This window comes from Bos indicus, chromosome 23, assembly GCF_029378745.1.
Source record: "Bos indicus isolate NIAB-ARS_2022 breed Sahiwal x Tharparkar chromosome 23, NIAB-ARS_B.indTharparkar_mat_pri_1.0, whole genome shotgun sequence".
NCBI classification, from domain to species: domain Eukaryota; kingdom Metazoa; phylum Chordata; class Mammalia; order Artiodactyla; family Bovidae; genus Bos; species Bos indicus.
In genome coordinates, this window is record NC_091782.1 from 6,664,785 (window position 1) to 6,690,929 (window position 26,145).

At 39.2% G+C, this 26,145-nt stretch overlaps 1 protein-coding gene across 1 annotated transcript in view; it reads right to left on the minus strand.

The window, feature by feature from the left end:
* The window catches only part of HCRTR2 (hypocretin receptor 2), a 130,846-nt gene that overhangs the window by 18,650 nt on the left and 86,051 nt on the right, over window positions 1-26,145 (minus strand). Inside the window, exons 2-3 of the mRNA XM_070778366.1 lie at window positions 19,148-19,326; window positions 11,493-11,736 (exon numbers count right to left, since the gene is read on the minus strand). Coding sequence (XP_070634467.1) covers window positions 11,493-11,736; window positions 19,148-19,326 — 423 coding nt within the window. The remainder of the gene's footprint in view (window positions 1-11,492; window positions 11,737-19,147; window positions 19,327-26,145) is intronic.

Here is a 26,145-nt window from a genome sequence, read left to right on the forward strand (position 1 = left end):
ATGAATCCCTGATGTCTGCCCCAAACTAAACTGAGTGAGTGGAGCCAGGTAGATTTCGTAGGTCATTTGTTTTTTAAATGCATAGATGGATATCAACACTATGGTAACAGTTTGCAGTTTTAAACAGATGGGAAACAAAGCTCATTCTGCAAGTGGGATATTTATAAATAGCTGGAAAAAGATGTAATTGACTGGTAAAGGCATATTATGATAATGAACGCCAACACAGACAAAAGTTGATAAAGCAAAAATTATATTTGCAGGCTAGGATAGATTGTTTTACTCAAGAGATTATTTTAGATAATTGGTGAAACATAATCATCTTAAATTCCTCATTTCATCCTCAGAGTCTAAGCTAATTGAAAATCCAGAAATACCACTGAAAGTTTAAATTATATGTTAAAACTATCTTTGATTTTTCTCTGCACTTGATGAGAAATATCTTTTATATATTTTAAGACATTAATATGTCTAGAAAGGAGCTACATAAAATGTATTCACTTAAGCATTCCCTAAATTAGAAAAAGATTAAAAGCTATTAAAAATTGTTGTCTCTACTCAACCGATAAACAGGCATAATCTGCATATAAATTCTTGTATATATACCAAATCAACAAGTAAGGAGCGAATGTAGATCTTTCTTTAGTTTTGATGTATAGAGAGAGAAACATGGAAACCTAAATTACCATATGTAAAATAGATATCAAATGGGAATTTGCTGTATGTCTCAGGGAACTCAAACAGAGGGTCTGTATCAACCTAGAGGGGTGGGATGGGGAGGGAGATGGGAGGGAGGTTCAAGAGGGAGGGGACATATGTACACCTATGACTGATTCATGTTGATGTTTCACAGAAAACAACAAAATTCTGTAAAGCCATTAGCCTTCAATTAAAAAATAAACCTAAAAAATCAGATTAAATAATAACATAATGTATTGGACAGACAAAACTTAAATGAGTTGAGGTCCATTATTAAGTGAACATGTTAATATAATTATCTAAAAATGACATTTTCTCCTTCATGTTATACCTATCAAGAATTCAATGGAAAACATAATATAATTTTCCAAATTTTCAATTTGGACAGTCTTTTCAAAGTTCATGTATCCATTAAAGTGCACCTTAATCTTTCATATATTTTATTATCTTTTCCCTAATAAATGTCTTCAATAAATGTTCCTATTAATAAACACACATATTTATATACTTTCCCAATCTGACAATAGGCCAAATGCCATGATGTAAAGAATACATCCATTATTATTATTATTTTTGAAACCACCAAAAAATAATTTGACAGGACAATCCAAGAGGAGGAAGGTTATAAATCCCCAGTATCCAAAATACTGTTTATTAAAAGTTGGACTAATGACTGGTAAAAACATATCTTGGATTGAGTGCAGAAAGAAAGTTACTTTATTCCATTAGGATTTATCCTGTGGAAGTATTTACAAACCAAGAAATCAAGAAAGTATGGTTACAATTTTTAGATAATTTAAAAATTTCAGAAGTATAAATTAATGTGACTGAAGCAAACAATGAACATATACAAAGATCTTTTAAAAATAATTAAAATAAATATTAACACATTTTATTTTGGTGCCAACAACTTAATGGCTTTTGGTCTTTTATGAACAAACTATAGGTAATGAAGAACATAATGAGTTGTGTTAATGATATATCCATAAAATATTACACATTTGTGGTCTTATTTTCAGCAAGACAGAGTTCTCAGGCATTTTGTACCATGAGGGAGACAGTATTTGCAAGACTTTTCCAAAAGTGACTTGGTAGATATGAATCTACATGGTTTACACTCTTTCTACACTGTAATATTGGTTGTAGGACAATTATGACATCTCTGTATACTTTTAGAATTAGATCACTGATTTAACTTGGGATAAGATAAGGAAAATAACAGGTAAATAACAGGGAGGGAACACAGATCCACCCATCAACAGAAAGTTGGATTAAAGATTTACTGAGTATGGCCCAACCCATCAGAACAAGACCCAGTTTCTCCCTGTCAGTCTCTCCCATCAGAAGTTTCCATAAGTCTCTTATCCTTCTCCATCAGAGGGCAGAGAGAATGAAAACCACAATCACAAAGAAAACTAACCAATCTAATCACATGGACCACAGCCCAGCCTAACTCAATGAAACTATGAGACCTGTTGTGAGGTTCCACCCAAGATAGATGGGTCATGGTGGATAGTTCTGACAAAATGTGGTCCACTCAAGAAGGGAATGGCAAAAAAAAAAAAAAGAAGGGAATGGCAAACCACTTCAGTATTCCTGCCTTGAGAATCCCATGAACAGCATGAAAAGGCATAAAGATAGGACACTGAAAGATGAACTCCTCAGGTCAGTAGGTGTCCAATATGCTACGGTAGATCAGTGGAGAAACAACACCAGAAAGAATAAAGAGATGGAGCCAAAGCAAAAACAACACCCAGTTGTGGATGTGACTGGTGATATAAGCAAAGTCTGATGCTATGAAGAGCAATATTGGATAGGAACCTGGAATGTTAGGTCCATGAATCAAGGCAAATTGGAAGTGGTCAAACAGGAGATGGCAAGTGTGAACGTTGGTATTTTAGGAATTAGAGAACTAAAATGGACTGGAATGGGTGAATTTAACTCGTATCACTATTATATCTACTACTGTGGGCAAGAATCCCTTATAAGAAATGCAGTAGCCATCATAGTCAACAAAAGAGTCTGAAATGCAGTACTTGGATGCACTCTCAAAAAAGACAGAATGATCTCTGTTCGTTTCCAAGGCAAACCACTCAATATCAAGTCTATGCCCTGACAGGTAATCCTGAAAAAGTTGAAGTTGAATGGTTCTTTGAAGACCAACAAGACGTTCTAGAACTAACACCCCAAAAAGATGTCCTTTTCATTATAGGGGAGTGGAATGCAGAAGTAGGAAGTCAAGAAACATCTGGCTGCTGCTGCTGCTAAGTCGCTTCAGTCGTGTCCGACTCTGTGCAACTCCATAGATGGTAGCCCACCAGGCTAGCCCATCCCTGGGATTCTCCAGGCAAGAACACTGGAGTGGGTTGCCATTTCCTTCTCCAATGCATGAAAGTGAAAAGTGAAAGTGAAGATGTTCGGTCATGTCTGACTCTTAGCGACTCCATGGACTGCAGCCTACCAGGTTCTTTCATCCATGGACTTTTCCAGGCAAGAGTACTGGAGTGGGTTACCATTGCCTTCTCCGGAAAACATCTGGAGTAACAGGCAAATTTGGAGTTGGAGTACAGAATGAAGCAGGGCTAAGGCTAACAGAGTTTTGCAAAAAGAATACATTGGTCATAGCAAACACCCTCTTCTAACAATATAAAAGAAGACTCTAATTATGGACATCACCAGATGATCAATACATAAATCAGGTTGATTATATTATTTGCAGGTAAAGATGGAGAAGCTTTATACAGTCAGCAAAAACAAGTCTGGGAGCTGACTATAGCTCAGATCATGAACTCCTTATTGCCAAATTCAGACTTAAATTGAAGAAAGTAAGGAAAAACACTAGACCATTCAGGTATGACCTAAATCAAATCCTTTACGATTATACAGTAGAAGTGAGAAATAGATTGAAGGGATTAGATCTGATAGAGTTCCTGAAGAACTATGGATGCAGGTTTGTGACATTGTACAGGAGACAAGGATCAAGACCATTCCCAAGAAAAAGAAAAGCAAAATGGCTGTCTGAGGAGGCCTTACAAATAGCTGTGAAAGAAGAGAAGCAAAAGGCAAAAGAGAAAAGGAAAGATATACCCATTTGAATGCAGAGCTCCAAAGAAGAGCAACAGGAGAAAAGAAAGCTTTTCTCAGTGATCAGTGCGAAGAAATAGAGGAATGTAACAGAATGGGAAAGACGAGATCTCATCAAGAAAATTAGAGATACCAAGGGAACACTTCATGCAAAGATGGGCACAGTAAAGGACAGAATGCTATGGACCTAACAGAAGAAGAGGATATTAAGAAGAGGTGACAAGAATACACAGAAGAAATATATAAAAAAGATCTTCACAACCCAGATAATCATGATGGTATGATCAATCACCTAGAGCCAGACACCTTGGAATGTGAAGTCAACTGGGCCTTTGGAAGCATCACTATGAACAAAGCTAGTGGTGGTGATGGAATCCCAGTTGAGCTAAATCCTAAAAGATGATGCTGTTAAAGTGCTGCATTCAACAAGCCAACAAATTTGGAAAACTCAGCAGTGGCCACAGGACTGCTTTCAATTCCAAAGAAGGACAATGCCACAGAATGTTCAAACTACTGCACAATTGCACTCATCTCACATGCTAGTAAAGTAATGCTCAAAATTCTCCAAGCCAGGCTTCAACAGTATGTGAACTGTGAACTTCTAGATGTTCAAGCTGTATTTAGAAAATGCAGAGGAACAAGAGATCAAATTACCAACATCCACTGGATCATCGGAAAAACAAGAGAGTTCTAGAAAAACATCTATTTTTGCTTTATTAACTATGCCAAAGCTTTTGACTGTGTGGATCACAACAAACGGTGGAAAATTCTTCAAGAGATGGGAATACCAGACCACCTGACCTGCCTCTTGAGAAATCTGCATGTAGGTCAGGAAGCAACAGTTAGAATTGGACATGGAACAAATGACTGGTTCCAAATCGGGAAAAGAGTACGTCAAGGCTGTATATTGTCACCCTGCTTATTTAATTTATATGCAGAGTACATTATGAGAAATGCTGGGATGGAGGAAGCACAAACTGGAATCAAGATTTCCAGGAGAAATATCAATAACCTCAAAGATGCAGATTATACCACCTCAGATACAACTGAGCGACTGAACTGAACTGATGCAGATCATACCACCATTATGGCAGAAAGCGAAGAAGAACTAAAGAGTTTCTTAATGCAAGTGAAAGAGGAGAGTGAAAAGTTGGCTTAAACTCAACATTCAGAAAACTAAGATCATGGCATTTGGTCCCATCACTTCATGATGAATAGATGGGGAGACAAGGGAAACAGTGACAGACTTTGTTTTTGGGGGGTCCAAAATCACTGCATATGGTGATTGCAGTCATGAAATTAAAAGACACTTACTCCTGGATAGAAAAGTTATGACCAACCTAGACAGCATTTAAAAAGCAGAGACATTATTTTGCCAACAAAGGTCTGTCTAGTCAAAGCTATGGTGTTTCCATTAGTCATGTACAAATGTGAGAGTTGGACTATAAAGAAAGCTGAGCATTGATGAATTGATGCTTTTGAACTGTGGTGTTGGAGAAGACTCTTGAGAGTTCCTTGGAGAGCAAGGAGATCCAACCAGTCCATCCTAAAGAAAATCAGTCCTGAATATTCATTGGAAGGACCGATGCTGAAGCTGAAACTCCAATACCTTGGTAACCTGATGTGAAGAACTGACTCATTGGAAAAGACCCTGGTGCTGGGAAAGATTGAAGTTAGGAGGAGAAGGGGACAACAGAGGATGAGATGTTTGGATGGCATCACCGACTCTACGGACATGAGTTTGAGTAAACTCCAGGAGTTAGTGATGGATTGGGAAGCCTGCTGTGCTATATTCCATGGGTTCTCAAAGAGTTGGACACAACCGAGAGACTGAACTGATACTGAAAGATAAGGAATACAGTTTATGAGTTAAACACAAATAAAAGATACTTCACAATAAATATTTTTTAATTAGGCTAAATGGTATTTGGACTTTCAAGATGTTTGAACTTTAGAGAGCTAACCCTGTAAAATATAACGTCCTACAGTGACTTTGTTGTTTTTCAGTCACTCAGTCATGTCCAACTCTTTGCGACCCCATGGACTGCAGCATGCCAGGCTTCCCTGTCTTTCACCATCTCCCGAAGCTTGCTCAAGCTCATGACAATTGAGTCGGTGAAGCCATCCAACCATCTTATCCTCTGTCATCCCCTTCTCCTCCTGCCTTCAATATTTTCCAGCATCAGGGTCTTTTCTAATGAGTCACCTCCTTGCATCAGGTGGCCAAAGTATCAGAGCTTCAGCTGCAGCATCAGTCCTTCCAATGAATATTCAGGACTGATTCCCTTTAGGATTGACTGGTTTGATCTCCTTGCAGTCCAAGGGACTCTCAAGGGTCTTCTCCACCACCACAGTTCAAAAGCATCAATTCTTCAGTGCTCAACTTTCTTTATGGTCCAAATCTCACATCCATATATGACTACTGGAAAAACCATAGCTATGACTAGATGGACCTTTGTTGGCAAAGTAATGTCTCTACTTTTTTAACATGCTGCCTTGGTTTGTCATACTTTTCTCCCAAGGAGCATATTTTAATTTCATGGCTTCAGTCACCATCTGCAGTGATTTTGGAGCTATCATTGTTTCCATTGTTTTCCCATCTATTTGCCATGAAGTGATGGGACCAGTTGCCATGATCTTAGTTTTCTGAATGTTGAGTTTTAAGCCAGCTTTTTCACTCTCCTCTTTCACTTTCATAAATAGGCTTTAGTTCCTCCTCACTTTCTGTCATAGGGTGGTGTCATCTGCAAGTCCTAGATTATTGATATTTCTCTTGGCAATCTTGATTCCAGCTTGTGCTTCATTTAGCCCAGCACTTCTCATGATGTACTCTGCATGTAAGTTGAATAAACCGGGTGACAATATACAGTCTTGACATACTCCTTTCCCAATTTGGAAGCAGTTCATTTTTCCATGTCTGGTTCTAACTGTTGCTTCTTGGCCTGCATATAGGTTTCTCAGGAGGCAGGTCAGGTGGTCTGGTATTCCCATCTCTTGAAGAATTTTCCACAGTTAGTGGTGATCCACACAATCAAAGTCTTCTAGGACAGTCAATGAAGCAGAAGTAGATGGTTTTCTGAAACTCTCTTGCCTTTTCTATGATCCAGTGGATGTTGGCAATTTGATCTCCGGTTTCTCTGCTTTTTCTAAATCCAGCTTAAACATCTGGAAGTTCTCAGTTCACATACTGTTTAAGCCTAGCTTGAAGAATTTTGAGCATTACTTTGCTAGCGTGTGAAATGAGTGCAATTAGATGGTAGTTTGAACATTCTTTGGCGTTGCCTTTTTTGGGGACTGGAATGAAAGCTGACCTTTAGCTTTATGACCCCATGGGCTGTAGCCCACCAGTCTCCTATGTCAATGGGATTTCCCAGATAAGAATATTGGAGTGGTTATCCTTTCCCTTCTCCAGGGGATCTTCTGACCCAAAGATTGAACCTAGGTTTGAACCCTTTTGGTGACTTTAGCTTCTGACTATCACACATTTTTGTCCAAGCTTAAAATTTTTAAGTTAAATATAGAGTTACAGGGACTTCTTTGGTGGTCTCATGCTTGAGAGTTTGCCTGCCAATGCAGGGGACACAAGTTCGAATCTGGTCCAGGAGGATTCCACATGCTAATGGCAACTAAGCCCATGAACCACAGCTACTAAGCTGTGCTCTAAATCTAAAGCCCATGAACCACATCCTCTGAAGTCCATGGACCCTAGAAGCCCATACTCTGCAAGAGAAGAGAAGCCACTGCAGTGAGAAGTCCTTGCACTGTAATTTGAGGGTAGCCCCTGCTCACAGCAACTAGACTAAGCCCTGGTGGCAACAAAGACCCAGTGAAGCCAAAAATAAATTAATTAATTAAAAAAGAAAAGAAATGTAGACATACATAGCTTATATTAACAAAACTTATGCTATGCAAAAATCATTATAATAAACTAGATGTCTAATGAGCAGAATAATAAGAACCTACTTTGCATTTTTCATACGCTTCTTGAAAACATAAAGTTATATTGATTTCATTTAATGTATGAAAAACTAATATAATATCTTTTATTGCTTGATTTTGTGGATGATCAACTCAATACAGTATTACTTTGCCTTTAAAAACATTTAGAATAATTAAACACCAATATAAAATCACTTTCAAATAGGTTTTCTAAATGACTTCTCAAAACTGAATTTAGGTTTTTAGATATTTTGACAATAATTTCTTATTTTTTAAAGAAAACACTCCTTCCATAAATGGAGGTAATAAATATTACCTATAGGTAATAAAATGTGAGAGGTTAGGATAAGTTTTAGAGATTTATATCTGTTGCTTAAAGGTAATTGGAAAATGATGCAGCTATTTACTTAATCATTATGACTAACTGGATCCCCTAATTCTACAATCCTTTTGCTCATTGGGGTTAATGCAACTTAATCATTCAGGGCAACACTAAAAAAAGGACAAGTTTATAAAATTGGTCTGCCAAACTTATAAATGAAGCTAATTACCTAATGTAATTGCTGTCTCCATGAACTTACAGATGATCAATGTGTGAGTTGAAAGCAGCTCTGTTGCCCATTTCTGTCCCCTTCTAACCTCAAAGTGGATTTCCCTGGTGACTCAGATGGCAAAGAATCCACCTGCAATGCAGGAGATCCAGGTTTGATCCCTGAGTCAGGAAGAGCCCCTGGAGAAGGAAATGGCTACCCACTCCAGTATTCTTGTCTGGGAAATCCCATGGGTATAGGAACTTGATGAGTTACAGTCCATGGGGTCGTAAAGACTCGGACACAGCTAACACTTACACACACACACACACACACACACACACACACACACCTTAATAGAATCTAATTATAGGGATGAGATCACTAGGTAATTTAACCTAGCTCCCGAGTTAACGTTCTCCTGAATGTGCACTATGCCTTGCCTACACTGCTGGTTCTTTTCCTAGATTTAAAGAAGTAAGAATGAAGAGCTAAGTAGTGAAAGAATGACTAGTTATCTCCCCTCAGTAGTTCCGTTAGCAAGCCTGCAGGCAGACATCTAGACAATATGAAGAGAGTCAGCCAGTTTGCACACAATGGAGACAAATGCAGAACCCAACCTCTTGCCTCAATGATTCACTAAGATCCTTCCCCTCTTTCCATTTAAAGATTGTCATGGCTGAGAGGATCCTTTAGTTTGTCTTGGGACATAAGTCCACCTTCTCCCCAGATTGTCCGCTTTTCTGATTAAATCACATTTCCTTTCTCCCGAAACTTTCCTCTCAATTACTGACTTTTAGTGTGGCAAGCAACCAAACCTGGGCTCAGCAACACTCAGGTTTTAATGTGCTTGTTTGCTTCATAATATTGAACAAATAATTTAATTTATGGTTCAATTTCATCATGATTAACTAAATTACTCCAATCAAGAGATCTTTAGACTCTTTTCCAAATAGAACTCATTGTATAGGAATTACCTAAGAGACAGGTCACAGTTGGTCCCCAGCCCACCTTTCCCCAAACACAATTCTTTAGACTGTCTACCCCTGCAATCCAGAAACTATAAGTTTGAACTCTCTTACTTTTGTCTTCAAGGGATGGTGCCCATTGTGTAGGTTTTCTACTTCCTAGGACACCCTCAGTTTTTCCCTTTCCTCTCTTCCCTGTCTGGAAAATCTTTGCTCAGTTTTTAAAGTTTTTAATCAACCAAATTATTAAATTGTGCACTGAGAGAGAATCACACTCATGCTAGTGAATCTCCACATTTTTAGTCTTTCTTAAACTGAAAAATAATTGAGATATTTAAACATTATAAAGAAAGTGAAAGTGTTAGTCGCTCATCCCCATCTGACTCTTGCCAGGGTCCTTTGTTCATGGGATTCTCTGGGCAAGACTGGAGTGGGTAGCCATTCCCTTCTCTAGGGGATCTTTCCAACCTAGGGATCGAATCTGGGTGTCCCGCATTGCAGGCAGATTCTTTACTGTCTGAACCACCAAGGAAGCCCCATTTAAACATTAAAACATAGCCAAATCAAGAGGCAAAACAAGTTCATTCTAAGTGACCAGAGCTCAAACCCTGAGTAAATGAATTGCCCCTTGAGTTTCCTCCCTGTTCACTTTTAATGCTTTGCTGAAGTGTTAGCAGCTGCTTGTAAACTTTGTTCAAATGGCCAGGACTGAGTCTGTCCTCTAATTTGTGCTCCTAGCATTTTATATCTAAGTATGTTAAAATACTAATCACACTGTAAAACTTTATTTATTTGCCTTTCAGCCTCAGTATATACAACGTGTTCCCTTAGGCAGAGTCCATTTCTCTTCAGGTTGGCACAGTTTCTGGCATATCCTAAGTACTCAAGATGTTGTTTGAACATTAAATAAATGGGACCAAAACCACTTAAGAAATATTTCTATCATTTTGGAACTTTCCACTCATTTTGTTTTTGTCTGCCTTGTTAATGAGGAAACACATAAAAAACCAAAGAAGATCCAGAAAGAAACATAACAAAAGAATTGCAATGTTAGAAATGAAGGGAAAAACTAAATTTTATAAAGGGGCATTTAATATCTGGAATAAAAGATAAAGCGGGTTTTGAAATTTTGCTTATTATAGGTCTTTGGATAATATATGGAGTAATTGTAATATTTTTTGAGTTTTATTTTGCTGCAGTGAAAATATATGCCTAATTTTTCAGTCCCTAATTTTTCTCTTTTCAGGGTTCCAATAAAGTACCAAGTTAGGAATTAACATGAATTCAGAGATTCAAATACTTGAAAATCAGAAGTCCATGAGCCAGCCATCCTTGGGGTACACTGCCTCTATTGATACATCTTTCCAATAGACAAATGCTTTCCTGATGTTTACAGCGTCTAAATATGAACCATTGTAATATACTTAACCAGAGGAGAATAGATTCTTTTCTTTAAATTTCATGTAACAATTTTGTAAACAGTGCTGGGAGATGCAGCCTTATTTTATTTTCTTTCATTCTTTGCTCTGTCCGGATTCATGCCGTCATCAGGCACTGATAAAAGTGGTTCCACTGTTACAGAACTCAGACTGTTGCAGAACTCAGACTGTTGCTGAGCGTTCTGAACCAAAGGAACATAACACCTCCCTCTTCTGATTGTTTAAATTTAACTACTGACCATGTCAGGTGGGAAACCAAGTAAGATCGTAATTCCATTATTAGTATAACTCTGAAATCAGAAAATAATTATGTCAGTGGTAAAATTTATCAATTTACTGTGTAATGAATAGAGAAAGCATATTTAGCTGGTTTGACTCAAAGATCAACATAGGTCAATAGAAAAGACAGTCATGTCTCCAGGCTTTAACATGAAAACTTTAACATGAAAAATTCAGTTGCATTTGAAGCCCCATTAGGGAACCCAACACCTGCGGAAATATAATGGTCTGCCCATGTTATAAAATGTTAATAATTTCAAAATACATATTTGGGTTATTATAAATGAGTCCTTTGGATGTTTTAGAAAACTGAAGAAAAGTTCATATCCCCAGCTGAACAATACAACAGCTAGATAGTCGTGCCATCTAAAGGTTCAAAATGGGTGGAGGGATTCTGTGAAATCGTTTTGGATTTCAACTTGATTTTTCATGTTTTTGCAAAATGATACTAATGAATGTCAATAAAATAAAGAAGGCCAGCTTTACAAGCGTTATGCAAATCAGATTCCCAATTCACAGCTATCATATCAATGTAAGGACCACACTGGACTTGCCTCCCCAGCGCTCATCACAGACGGTAAAGAGAGCGGTTTTATTGGCTAAGCCGGGCAGCATGGTGCTGCACTCCATGACAATGGCCTGAGGGATCATTATGACGCAGGACACGATCCAGATGATGACGATGCTGTTCCGGGCCCGCTTGGCTGTGCTCTTAAACATCAGAGGGTGACAGATAGCATACCACCGGTCCAAGGCAATGCAGCTCAGCGTGAGGACAGAGACAGACACCGACACGGTCTAAAGAAAGAAGGAAGGTAGCACAGGGAAGCACCAGCTGTTACATGGATGTCTCTCAATATTTGTACTGTTTCAGAAGGGTAGGCACACAGATAACCAGATTCAAAGTTGTCAAAAGACGTTTCATTCAAGTGCTTTCTATTAAAAAAATGAAAAAAAAATCGGCTACAAATAATATTAGAAATGTATCAATAAAAAGAATTACCTATTTCCCATTAAATATAAAAAGTGTACTATGACTCAGTGCTAAGTTGCTTTTCGAGTCCAACTCTTTGCAACCCCATGGACTGTAGCCCACTAGGCTCCTCTGTTGATGGAATTCTCCAGGCAAGAATAGTTCCAGGGGATCCTGGATTTGAACTCAAGTCTTCTTAGGCATTGGCAGGTGGGCTCTTTACCACTAGCACAACTTGGGAAGCTGCCTCTTTTTCTATGCCAAGTGTTTTGATTTATATGACATTCTTTGAATAAAGATACACTGATTTTGTTTTGGCATTTTTCCATTGATAAGGGAAATCTTATCTTCAAAGGTAAGAACATATATGTTCATAGTTTGAACTGGAAATTTTTCTTTTACTTATACACAATAATACAATGATATGTCTTTCTTTTAAATTGACATACAAGAATTTGATTGCAATTGCATTTAATTAGCATTTTTGAATTATTTGTATCTCATTTCTTATTTTTAAATAACCAAGGTTATTCGTACATCAGTTTATTTTCAACATGCAAATGCATGAGTTGTGATAAAAGGTAATCTTCTATATGGATCTCCTTGCCATCGTTTGCTCATTGCTGGAAGAAGCAACCTACTTCTAAAATTCAAATAGGTTCACCTAATCCAGATTTCTGTACAATTAATGGCATCACACACATTTAGTTTGGAACTTTAAGAAAATAGTAAAGAAGCATGTCATGTATGCCCATCCCCCATGATCAATTTATGTAATTGCTGTGCCATGCCGGCTCACTTCAGTCGTGTCCTACTCTGTGCAATGCTATAGACTTTAGCCTGCCAGGCTCCTCTGTCCATGGGATTAGCCAGGCAAGAATACTGGAGTGGGTTGCCAGGTCCTCCTCCAGGGGATCTTCCCAACCCAGGGATCAAACCTGCGTCTGTTAAGTCTACTGCATTGACAGGCGGGTTCTTTATTTAATTATATTTAGTGCATTCTATACTGAATGAACAGACCGTTGGTTGACAAAATCAATTCTCTCAAAACCCTCTCTTTAAAAACAAGCCTCATTCTCCTTTCTATTTTATATATATATATATATATATATATATATATATATATATATTTACAGATTTCTATTCACTTTCTTCTCAACACTTACAGCATGTTTAGTTCATTAATGTACCGTTTATCTTCTCTGTGGAACAAAGACCAGTGGCAGGAGGGACTGTGCAAAACAGTCCCTGGCACAGTGCTTCATGCCTTTATTCCGTGGCAGAGTCATCTTTATTTTTCTGTCCTAGTTGTATTGATCTTATAATATGTGAATGGGAGGGTGTCTCTGCTTCTTACAACAGGACCTTGCTTGTTGACGCATTGACTATAGGTACAGATGAGTGAGAGGGATGTACATGCTGGCCCAGCAGAGGAGGAGAGGTTCTGGGCTAAGCATCAGGACCACATAGCCGTTCTCGTCTCCTCCCAGCTAGCTGCACAATGTGGGTGACCTACTTAACAATTCTTGGCAAATGTGTGTATTTTTTTCCTATTAAATGAGTAAAATTGACAATAAGATGCTTGCCAACTCTGATTCTTTTGATTCTCTTTAGAAAAGATGACAGAATACGGTTGAAATCAATTCTGCTATCATGTTTCCTGGGATGCACCACATGGCATGTGCTAAATGTGAGATCTTGGGTAAGTTACTTAAGCTATGCCTCAGTTTTCTCATCAGTAAACTTGCATGATAATCAGCCACCGTGGACTTGTCAGAAGAAGAGTCAGTCAACATGTGAAATGCCTAACCTGGGCCTGGTATATAAATGATAAGTGTTTGTTATTCCTTGTTATGATGATGGCAGTGGTGACGGTGATTATACTATTCGTATTTTCTTCTATTCTCGAGCTTAGAGTTCTAGCTTTTAATTGGAACAGACTGCTTTACAGTGAAGAATAGTTATAGAAATTACAAGTAAAGATGTAAACTGTTCTAAATTCTTGGGGGTTAATTTCAACTTTCATTTGAAAGGGATGAACTCTATCAGAGTAGGTTTATGTTGATTGATTTGTTGCTGTTCAGTTGCTCAGTCGTGTCTGGCTCTTTGCAACATGGTCTGCAGAACGCCGGGCTTCCCTGTCCTTCACCATCTCCTGGAGCTTGCTCAAATTCATGTCCATTGAATTGGTGATACCATCCAACCATCTCGTCCCCTGTTGTCCCTTTCTCCTGCCTTCAATCTCTCCCAGCATCAGGGTCTTTTCTAATGAGTCAACTCTTTGCAGAGGTGGTCAAAATATTGGAGCTTCAGCTTTAACATCAGTCCTTCCATGAATACTCATGGTTGATTTCCTTTAGGATTGACTAGCTTGATTTCCTTGCAGTCCAAGGGACTTTCGAGAGTCTTTTCTAGCACCAGAGTTTGAAGGCATCAATTTTGGTGCTCAGCCTTTTGCATTGTCCAGCTTTCACATCCATACATAACTACTGGAAAAAACCATAGTTTTGACCATACAGACATTTGTTGGCAAAGTAACATTTCTGCTTTTTAATATGCTGTCTAGGTTTGTCATAGCTTTCCTTCCAAGGAGCAAGAGTCTTTAAATTTCATGGCTGCAGTCACCGTCTGCAGTGATTTTTGAAGACCAAGAAAAGAAAACTTGCCACTGCTTCCCCTTTTCCCCCTTCTAGTTGCCACGAAGTGATGATCTTGTTTTACTTTATTTTATTTTTTTTTAGTGTTGAGTTTCAAGCCAGCTTTTTCACTCTCCTCTTTCACCCTCATCAAGAGGATCTTTAGTTCCTCTTCACTTTCTGCCATTGGAGTTGTATCATCTGCATATCTGAGTTTGTTGATATTTCTCCTGGCAATCTTGATTCCACCTTGTTGATGGCGCCTGGAAATTCCTTGGCACTGCCTTAGGGGACATTCACACTTTCTCCAGTGTCCACTCTTTGCTCAACCTCCATTCCTCCCTGAGAATGTGTCAAGAACCCAGAGCCCTTCAAAACCCTTGCCAGCCTGGGGATTGATACAGCAGTGGTCATCTAGCTCTATACAGTTGACCTTTCATACTACTGAGCCAGGGCTCTATTTATCCTCTCTAGCAATTAGAAATGAAAAGTTCTCAACAAGGCTTAGTATCTTGCTTTTCATACATTCTAATCAACATGGGTGGACGGGATAGAAGTAATGTGGTTCAAATTCTGAAGTCATTTCTAGGAGTTCTTTCAACTGCTTGCAATAATCAGTTCCAATCAGTGCACTTGAGAGATGGCTGTCCAGTGCCAATGGTGAGCCAGGGTACAGTGCCTTCCCATGAGAGACCATGCTGGTTTGGATAATCTGACAGTATAATCCATTGAATGAACCCTTAGGCATCAGTGATTTAACAATCGTTGTTTGACTACTGTATTTGCTGGTGTATAATATACTAGAGTATACAATTAGAATCCAATTTACACGATTTTCTCAATGGTGATACACAATTGCACCTTATCATAAGTGATTATAAATGAGAGTTCTGTTGTTGCTTTTCACTTGTAGGAGTGCACTTCTGGGTTCCATTTTCATTGAGATTTTGACAGTAGGTCAAACCAAACTGATAGTAAATCCTTTCAGAAATGAATGTAGTGTGAATTGTGAACACTGTGAGTAAAGCAAAGTGAGATGATGTGAACTTTCTTTTGCTGTCGGTGCTTTATCTTGCATTTGTCCTATGAGTACCCTGTGGTCAGGTCAATGTGGGACGTTTTCTTTGGTAGAGGAGTCAGTTTCATGCTAGCATACAGATGTGGCAAACAGCACCAGAGAAATGGAAATTCTGCCAAATTGCAAGTTTGGATGATAGGCACTAATAGACTGGCATGTAGGAAAGTGTGACTGAGAGAAAAGGGGAGACCATCCGCCTACTGAACACCCATCACCCAAATCTCAGTAGACTTGTTCTTTTCCTGTGCAGAGACTCTTCAGTTATATTGAAAAAGTCACTCTGAAAAAGCAGTTCACTGCTCCTATTGGGCTTCCTGGGTAGTAATATTCTCAGGTAGTAGTATTCTTTTCATCTGGTAAAGAATCTGCCTGGAATGAAGGAGACCCTGGTTCAATTCCTGGGCCAGGAAGTCCCCCTGGAAGAGGGATAGGCTACCCACTTGTTGCAACCCCATAGCCAGGCTCTTCTGTCCCTGGAATCTTCCAGGCAAGAATACTGGAGTGGGTTGCCATTTCCTATTCCAGGGGATCTTCCCAATCCATGGTTTAAACTCCCATCTCTTGTGTCTACTGCACTAGCAAGAAGATTCTTTACCCACTTGGAACCACCTGGGAAGGCTTGTAGGATGAAGCACACACTGGAATCAATATTGCCAGGAGAAATATCAATAACCTCAGATATGCAGATGATATCACCCTTACAGCAGAAAGTGAAGTGGAACTAACGAGCCTTGTGATGAAAGCGAAATAGGAGAATGAAAAAGTTGGCTTAAAACTCAACATTCAGAAAACTAAGATCATGGCATCTGGTCCCATCACTTCTTGGCAAATAGATGGATAAACAATGGAAACAGTGACTTTATTTTCTTGGGCTCCAAAATCACTGCAGATGGTGACTGCAGCCATGGAATTAAAAGACACTTGCTCCTTAGAAAAAAAGCTATGACCAACCTAGACAGCATATTAAAAAGCAGAGACATTACTTTGCCGGCAAAGGTCCATCTAGTCGAAGCTATGATTTTATGAGTAGTCATGTATGGGTGTGAGAGTTGGACTATAAAGAAAGCCAAGTGCCGAGGAATTGATGCTTTTGAACCACGGTGTTGGAGAAGACTCTTGAGAGTCCCTTGGACTACAAGGAGATCCAACCAGTCAGTCCTTAAAGAAATCAGTCCTGAATATTCATTGGAAGGAAGGCCTGATGCTGAAGCCAAAATACCAATACTTTGGCCACCTGATGAGAACTGACTCATTGGAAAAGACCCTGATGCTGAGAAAGATTGAATGCAGGAAGAGAAGGGGACGACAGAGGATGAGATGATTGGATGGCATCACCGACTTGATGGACATGAGTTTGAACAAGCTCCGGGAGTTGGTGATGGACAGGGAAGCCTAGAGTACTGCAGTCCATGGGGTTGCAAAGAGTCAGACATGACTGAGCAACTGAACTGAACTGAACATGAATGATATTCTATTATCTGGTTGTACTCCAATTAGTTTATCTGTTCATCTACTGAAGGACATCTTTGTTACCTCAAAGTTTTGATCATCATAGATAAAGCTTCAGTAGACATTTGCATGAGAGTTTTCCTGTGTATGTAAATTTTCAACTTTTGAGAGGTAAATATCACAGAATGCACTTTCTGGATCATATATTGGGACTGTTTTGTTTAAAAAAAAGTAAAGTAAAAAAAAAAATCAGTCTTCCAGAACGGCTATAGCATTTTTCATTATCCTTACCAGCAATGAATGAGAGTTCCTGCTGCTGCGCATCCTTGCCAGCTTTTGTTGTTGTCAGAGTTTCATAGTTTTACTGTTCTAATAAGTCTGTAGTGATATTTCATTATTTTAACTTGCAGTTCACTGATGAGATGTGATGAAGGACATCTCTTCATATGTTTCTTTGCCATTTGTATATCTTGGTTAGTAAGGTGTCATTAATGTCTTTGGTCTATGTTTTAGTTGGATTGTTTGCTTTCAGATTGCTTAGTTTTAACAACTCTTTGCATATTTTAGATATTGTTGTTGTTTAGTCCCTAAGTCATGTCTGCTTCTTTTGCAACCCCATGGACAGTAGCCCACCAGGCTCCTCTGTGCGTGGGGATTTCCCAGTCAAGAATACTATAGTGGGTTATCATTTCTCTCTCCAGAGTTTTTTCCTGACCCAGGGATCAAAGTCATGTCTCCTGCTTGGCAAGCAGATTCTTTACCACTGAGCCACCTCGGAAGCCCTTATTTTAGACTGCAGTCACTTATTATACATATCTTTGGCAAATATTTTCTCCCAGTTTGTGCTTTGCCTTCTCATTCTGTTTACACTGAATTTTGCAGCGCAGAAGATTTTAATGTTAATGAAGTCAGCTTATGATTTATTTCAAGCAGCACATCTTTGTTGCTACATCTAAAAAGTCATCAGAATACACAGGCCATTTGGAGTTTCTTCTAAGTTATCTTCTAAGAGTTTTGTGGCTTTACATTTTACATTTGGGTCTATGATCCATTTTCGGTCAATTTTTCTGAAGAGTGTAAGGTCCGTGTTTAGATTCTTCTTGCCTCAGTTTGTCTTCATTGGGTGCATATTGTCATTTCCTCCAAATATTATGATATCATCTTGGAGGCCAGATGGAATAAGAGCTAGATGGTGGAGGGTGGTCATGGGAACTAGTAGGGAGTGGCCAGCATTTCACTCACTGTCCAATTGCTAAAGGAAATCCAGGTCTTTTAGAACTGTGGCTATGAACACCAGTTTGGTAAAATTTTTAAAGATTTCAGATATCAGAATATCAGTCAGAAAAGTATTCTCTGGAAGTATTTGTTCTTAATTTGTAATAGAGCACCTAGTTATAGGAAAGCAGATTTCAGAGCTGAACAATAGAACACCAGTGATAATGATGATGACAGATGTTTGTTGAGAACACACTGTTTTTATAAGGCCAGAGTCTTCCAGAGACTAATATCTGTGCCAAATGGTTCATATAGTTATCTAAGTAGACGAGCACAGCAACCACAGAGACATATTTAAAATTGAAATTATTAATCTTTTAAAATCAGTGACTCTCAAAGAGCTTGTGTATTTGGCTCAATGGTATACAGTCAGTGAATGGCAGCATAGAGGTTCCAAATGCGGCATTTAATTCAAACCTGCACTAAAACATGTTCCCTGTGCTGCTTTGACAGTATAGCTCTTGATTTCTCAGCAGTAAATGAGACCACTTATCAAAACAACACTCAATTCTTTGAATTGGGATAACCTCAATCATTGATTTGTTCAAGTTCTTTAATCAGAACATTAGAGATCAAAGGAGCAAAAGGTTTATACAGCACAGGATTCTGACACTTGTTTTACCCAGAACTTACCTTGTTTACCCAAAAAGTTTCTCATATTACTGTCCTTAAGTTTTCCAATTTCTCTTTTAACACACTAAGTGTTTACTAATGGGCCATGGCTATAAATGAAAATGATTATGCATTTTTGGGGTAGTTTTTGTGTTTGAAGCCCCCAAAAGTGTGCAAAGCATTTACCTGTAAATAAGGAATCACTTTACAGAGGGACTGTCCGAAGAACCAGGTCTCAGTAATGTCCACAACTAGTGTGGCTGGAAGGCAGGTGATGGTCACAAGCACGTCAGCCAGAGAAAGGTTGACAATGAAGTAATTGGTCACTGTCCTCATGTGGTGGTTCTTCCACACGGCCACACACACTGATTTGGAAAGAGAAAGGAATGTTCTCTGTTAGGGACTGAACGTCCACAATGTGGAAGGTGCAATGAAACAGAAATTCATATATTAAGATCCTACCCCCTCAAAAGAATATGGGGTACATATACACAAAGGAATATTACTCAGCCATGAAAAAGAATGAGATCGTGTCATCTTCAGCAACACGGATGGAACTAGACATTATTGCATTAAGTGAAGTAAGTCAGATAAAGACAAATAATATACAATATCCATTATATGTGGAAATCTAAAATATGACACAAATAGATCTGTTTTTGAAGAAGGAACAGGATCACAGACATAGAGAACTGACTGGTGGTTGCGGAGGAGAAGGGGGATGAAGGAGTGATGGCCTGGGAAGTTGGGATTAGCAGATGTAAGCTTTACATGTAGAATGGATAAGCAATAAGATCCTACGGTATAGTTTGCATGCATGCACAGGCGTGTCCAACTCTTTGCGACCCCATGGACGGTAGCCCGCCAGGTTTCTCTGTCCATGGAATTTTCCAGACAAGAGTACCAGAGTGGGTTGCCATTTCTTATTCCAGGGGATCTTCCCAACTGAGGGATCGAATCCACGTTTCCTGTGTCTCCTGCATTGGCAGGTGGATTTTTTAACCACTGAGCACCTGGGAAGCCACTCCTACCATATAGCATAGGGGACTATAATCAATATCCTCTGATAAGCCATAATGGAAAGTAACATGTATATGTCTGTGTAAATATAACTGAATCACTTTGCTGTACTGCAGTAACTAACAAAACATTGTAAATCAACTATACCTCAATTAAAAAAAAAAAAAAGTATCTTGACCCCCAGTGTGATGGTATTAGGAAATGGGCCTTTGGAAAATGAACTGGTCATGAGGGTGGAGGCTTTGTGAAGGGCATTAGGTCGTTATAAAGGGAGCTAATATAAGGGATCTCTCCTTATATAGAGAGATCATTCACCTTTTCCACCACCTGAGGATACAGCAGAAAAAAATGCCTGTCCTTAATGAACCAGGAAGTGGACTCTGCCCAGACGCTGAAGCTGCCAGAGCCTTGACCTTGCATTTCTCAGAATCCAGAACAGAGACACTAACTTGTGTTGTTTATAAGCCATTCAGTTCACAGTACTCTGTTACAGCAGGATCAACAGACTAAGGCAGGAACTAAACAAAGAAAACCGGTCTGGTGGGGGAATACTGTCAAGCTGACTAGTACCCCTGCAATTCCACAAATAAATATTGCCAAAGGGAGATAATTTAAGGCTGCTCTGTGTTTTCACTGAATCAGTCAATCTGTGTGAATTCTCAATATATGCTTAAAATCAATTCCCTTACCTTGCAAGGCATTTCTCAATGGCTTATATGGCTGGGTTTATTTTACTTGATTTTGAATTTCATTTTCCAGAAATTAAAGAACAATCTTTGATTTATCATTTTATCCCCTCAGTGGGCAGCATGTAGTAGATACTCAAGAAATACTGATATTTGCTGAATTGAGATGAATAAAGAGCTGCTATTTTTCAGTGAACTGTGGTGTTGCCTCATCCATCATATTGACCCATATCTGCTCCCAAACTCTGCCTTTAGGACTTATAAGAGATGAAGACCCTTAAAGACAAAAGTCTACAATTATTCAGTCCCTATTATTGCCAGATATTGAGGTGGATAGTTCATACCCTTGAGTTATTTAATCTCAATGACAATCCCAAGGAAATTCATCATTACTGATGTTTTGTATATAATAATGTCATTGACAGACAGGGGTTTTGTGGAACTTGTTGGGGACAAATGGCTTATAAAGCAGGGAATCACCATGACAACTGGGCTCATACACCAAGTGAAGTGCTGGTTGTTCCACCGCATTGGTTACCTTCTTTTGTGAATGAAAGAGTTATTTTAAAAAATGAAAGAGTTATTTTTAAAAAGTTCTAGAAACGCTTTCCTTTCTACTATGCTTGTTGGCCTCTAAACTTTGCCTCAGATAAAACATACTCTCACAGCCAAGCCTCCCTCATTTTCTCAGAGCATCCCCCTCTTTAAAATGCATGCTGTGTCACTAAGCTGCTCCTTGTGGAAAGAGCATCCAGTTCCCTGATTCTCCGTCCTCCCTCTGATGTATCCAAAGGTTACATAATCACTGGCCCCAGAATGATATAGGTGTAAGCATTGCTACCCACATCTGTTGATGGATTTACTTCACGGAATGTAACTAAGTAAGTGTGAATTTACCTGGAGCATCGTTAACCTGTCAGAGCTGTCATCCATGCACCCAACTGATGCAGTGATTAGAAACCTTCCATAGTGAAGAAATAAAAGCGTATTTTGTTAAATTTGAGTCATTTAGTGAGGATTTCTTTTTGACAATTATGTACCAGTTATTATGAGTGTCATATGTTGAAAACTTCTTTTACTAGCTCCTGAAGCTGAAATTACACTCCAGTCACCAACAGATGCTCATTTAATGAAATATCTGAATTTCTGAGGATTTAATTGTGAAAACTTCACATCTTCCTCCAACTCCAGCACCTAAGTACCAAAAGCTCAAGAGAGCTTTGTTAGGATAAACTGTAGTCTTTATTGTCTGAAAATGCTGCTGCTGAATCATTTACTTCTCAGAAATGCTTGAAACACGCACACACACATAAACCCATCTTATCAGTTGACTAACACATTATCATGGCTTGTTATAAGAAAACTGAAAAAAAAAATCACACTTCTGATACTTGGTCAATAAATGGTCCAAATGGGATCTAGAAAAGAAAATAAGACTTAAAAAATACAATCAGTTCTAGTTTGACTCCCAATTCTCCATATTTTGAGGGTGAAGAATGGCAGTGATAGGAGGCCAGTGTTAATGCGTGACATCTAAGCAATGTGAGAGCAAGTAGGTCACAAATAAACACTTACATTTCCTGTGTCCTGTTATAAACAATTTAAATTATTAACTAGTTCATCTCCATAATAACACTCTGAAGTGATTACTATTTTTGTTTAACATGTGGAAAACTGATGCAAGGGAGGTTATGGAATCTACCTAAGGATGAATAGCTAGGAAATGCTGACTTTAGATTCAATCTTATATACCGTGCATACCATTCTATTATGTATCAGCACCTATCAGTGAAACAGAAGGTGAAAGGCAGCTGTCTGCCTCTCTTTGGCAAGACTCTAATGCATGCCCATTGAATTCTAGAGTTGGAGATCATCAGTTTAATCAGATGCATAAATCAGCTCTGCAGCATTCCTGATTCATTTCTGCTTGCACATTTTTAATAGTGGGGAATTTGCAACTTAGGGCTGCCCTGGTGGCTCAGTTGTAAAAGAATCATCCTGCCAGTGCAGGAGACCTGAGTTCAATCCCTCAGTCAGGAAAAGCCCCTGGAGAAGAAAGTGTAAACCTACTCCAGTGTTCTTGCCTGGGAAATCTCATGGACAAGGGAGCCTGGCAGTTTACAGTCCACGGGGTTTCAAAAGAGTAGGACATGACTTAGGGACTAAACAACAAAAGCAACAACAATTTATGACTTGCTTAAGCCCTTGGCTGGAGAAGGAAATGGCAACCCACTCCAGTACTCTTGCCTGGAGAATCCCATGGATGGAGGAGCCTGGTGGGCTGCAGTCCACGGGGTCGCAAAGAGTCGGACACGACTGAGCGACTTCACTTTAACCCCTTGGCTTCTACTTTGTGGTGAATTTACCTACTAGCAAGTTCTTTTCATGTTGAGTTGATGTCTGTTTCTCCTTCAATTCTGTTCATGGGTTCTTTATTTGTTTCTGGAACCCAAGGAATAAACTTACCTCCTTTTTTTACATCATACCTGTATTAATTTCCCAGAGCTACTTTATAGTACCACAGGTTGGGTGTTTTAAAGCCATAGAAACATATTTTCACAGAGTTCTGGAGTCAGAAGTCAAAAATCAAGGTCAGGAGGGTCATGCTGCCTCTGAAACTTGTAGATAACTCCTTTCTTGCTGCTCTCATGGCTTCTGGTGGTTGGCTGTTTACATGGCCTTCCCTGGGTGCAGCTCTGTACATCCAGTCTCTTTCTCCTCCATCATCACATGGTCTTTTCTCCTGCCTCTCTGTATCCACATGGCTCTCTCCTGACAAGGACAACAATCCTATTGGATTGGGGGCTCACTGTACTCCAGTAAGAATACTGAAGTGGTTTGCCATTCCCTTCTCCAGGGGACCACGTTTTGTCAGAACTCTCCACCATGCCCTGTCCGTCTTGGGTGGCCCTACATGGCATAGCTCATAGTCCCATTGAGTTAGACAATGTTGTGGTCATGTGATCAGATTGGTTACTTTCCTGTGGTTATTGTTTTCAGTCTGTCTGCCCTCTGATGGAGAACGATAAGAGGCTTATGGGAGCTTCCCAGGTGTGGATGTGACTGGTGATGGAAGTAAAGTCCGATGCTGTAAGAGCAATATTGCATAGGAGCCTGGAATGTTAGGCCCATGAATCAAGGAAAATTGGAAGTGGTCAAACAGGAGATGGCAAGAATGAACATCAACATTTTAGGAATCAATGAACTAAACTAGACTGGGATGGGTGAATTTAACTCAGATGACCGTTATATCTACTACTGTGAGCAAGAATCTCAGAGAAGAAATGGAGTAGCCATCATGGTCAACAAAAGAGTTTGAAATGCAGTAATTGGATGCAATCTGAAAAAAAAGACAGAATGATCTTTGTTTGTTGCCAAGGCAAACCATTCAATATCACACTAATCCAAGTCTATGCCCTGAACAGTGATGCTGAAGAAGCTGAAATATACAGATTTGACGTACTCCTTTCCCAATTTAGAATCAGTCTGTTGTTCTATGTCGAGTTCTAACTGTTGCTTTCTGACCTGCATACAGATTTCTCAGGAGGAAGGTCAGGTGGTCTGGTATTCCCATCTCTTGAAGAATTTTCCAGTTTGCTTTGATCCACATAGCCAGAGGCTTTGGTATAGTCAATAAAACAGAAGTAGATGTTTTTCTGGAACTCTCTTGCTGTTCTGATAATTCAGTGGATGTTGGCAATTGGATCTCTGGTTCCTCTGCCTTTTATAAAACCAGCTTGTACATCTGGAAGTTCATGGTTTACCTACTGTTGAAGCCTGCCTTGGAGGATTTTGAGCATTACTTTGCTAGCGTGGGAGATGAGTGCAATTGTGTGGTAGTTTGAACATTCTTTGGCATTGCCCTTCTTTGGGAATGGAAAGAAAACTGACCTTTTCCAGTCCTGTGGTCATTGCTGAGCTTTCCAAATTTGCTGGCATATTGAGTGGAGCACTTTCACAGCATCATCTTTCAGGATTTGAAATAGCTCAACTGGAATTCCATCACCTCCACTAGTTTTGTTCGTAGTGATGCTTCCTAAGGCCCACTTGACTTCACATTCCAGGATGTCTGGCTCTAGGTGAGTGATCACACCATTGTGACTATCTGGGTCATGAAGATCTTTTTTGTACATTTCTTCTGTGTATTCTTGCCACCTCTTCTTAATATCCTCTGCTTCTGTTATGGCCATACCATTTCTGTCCTTTACTGTGCCCATCTTTGCATGAAATGTTCCCTTGGTGTCTCTAATTTTCTTGATGAGATCTCTAGTCTTTCCCATTCTCTTGTTTTCCTCTATCTTTGCATTGATCACTGAGGAAGGCTTTCTTATCTCTTCTTGCTATTTTTGGAACTCTGCATTCAGATGGGTATATCTTTCCTTTTCTCTTTTGCCTTTTGCTTCTCTTCTTTTCATAGCTGCTTGTAAGGCCTTCTCAGACAATCATTTTGCCTTTTTAAATTTCTTTTTCTTGGGGATGGTCTTAATCACTGCCTCCTGTATAATGTCATGAACCTCTCTCCATAGCTCTTCAGGCACTCTGTCTATCAGATCTAATCCCTTGAAACTATTTGTCACTTCCATTGTATAGTCGTAAGGGATTTGATTTAGGTCATACCTGAATGGTTTAGTGTTTTACCTTACTTTCTTTAATTTAAGTCTGAATTTGGCAATAAGGAGTTCATGATCTGAGCCACAGTCAGCTCCTGGTCCTGTTCTTATTGGCTGTACAGAGCTTCTTCATCTTTGGCTGCAAAGAATATAATCAGTCTGATTTCGGTGTTGACCATCTGGTGATGTCCATGTGTAGAGTCTTCTCTTGTGTTGTTGGAAGAGGATATTTGCTATGACCAGTGCGTTCTCTTGGCAAAACTCTGTTAGCCTTTGCCCTGCTCATTCTGTACTCCAAGGCCAAATTTGCCTTTTACTCCAGGTGCTTCTTGACTTCCTACTTTTGCTTCTAGACCCTATAATGACCAGGACATCTTTTTTGGGTATTAATTCTAGAAGATCTTGTAGGTCTTCATAGAACCATTCAACTTCAGCCTCTTCAGCATTACTGGTTGGAGCATAGACTTAGATTACTGTGATATTGAATGGTTTGCCTTGGAAACTAAGAGAACATTCTGTCATTTTTTGAGACTGCATCCAAGTACTGCATTTCTGACTCTTTTGTTGACCATGGTGGCTACTCCATTTCTTCTAAGGGATTCTTGCCTGCAGTAGTAGATATAATGGTCATCTGAGTTAAATTCACCCATTCCAGTCTAGTTTAGTTCACTGATTCCTAAATTGTTGATGTTCATTCTTGCCATCTCCTGTTTGACTACTTCCAATTTAACTTGACTAAAGATGATGACTATGCCTGTTTCCTGAAACTTAATTTCTCTGGATGCAACATTGCCAGATCCTTCATACATGATAGCAAGATTATCCCTCTCATGGCCCTAGTCTCTTTATTGAGAAAATGCTGAAGATA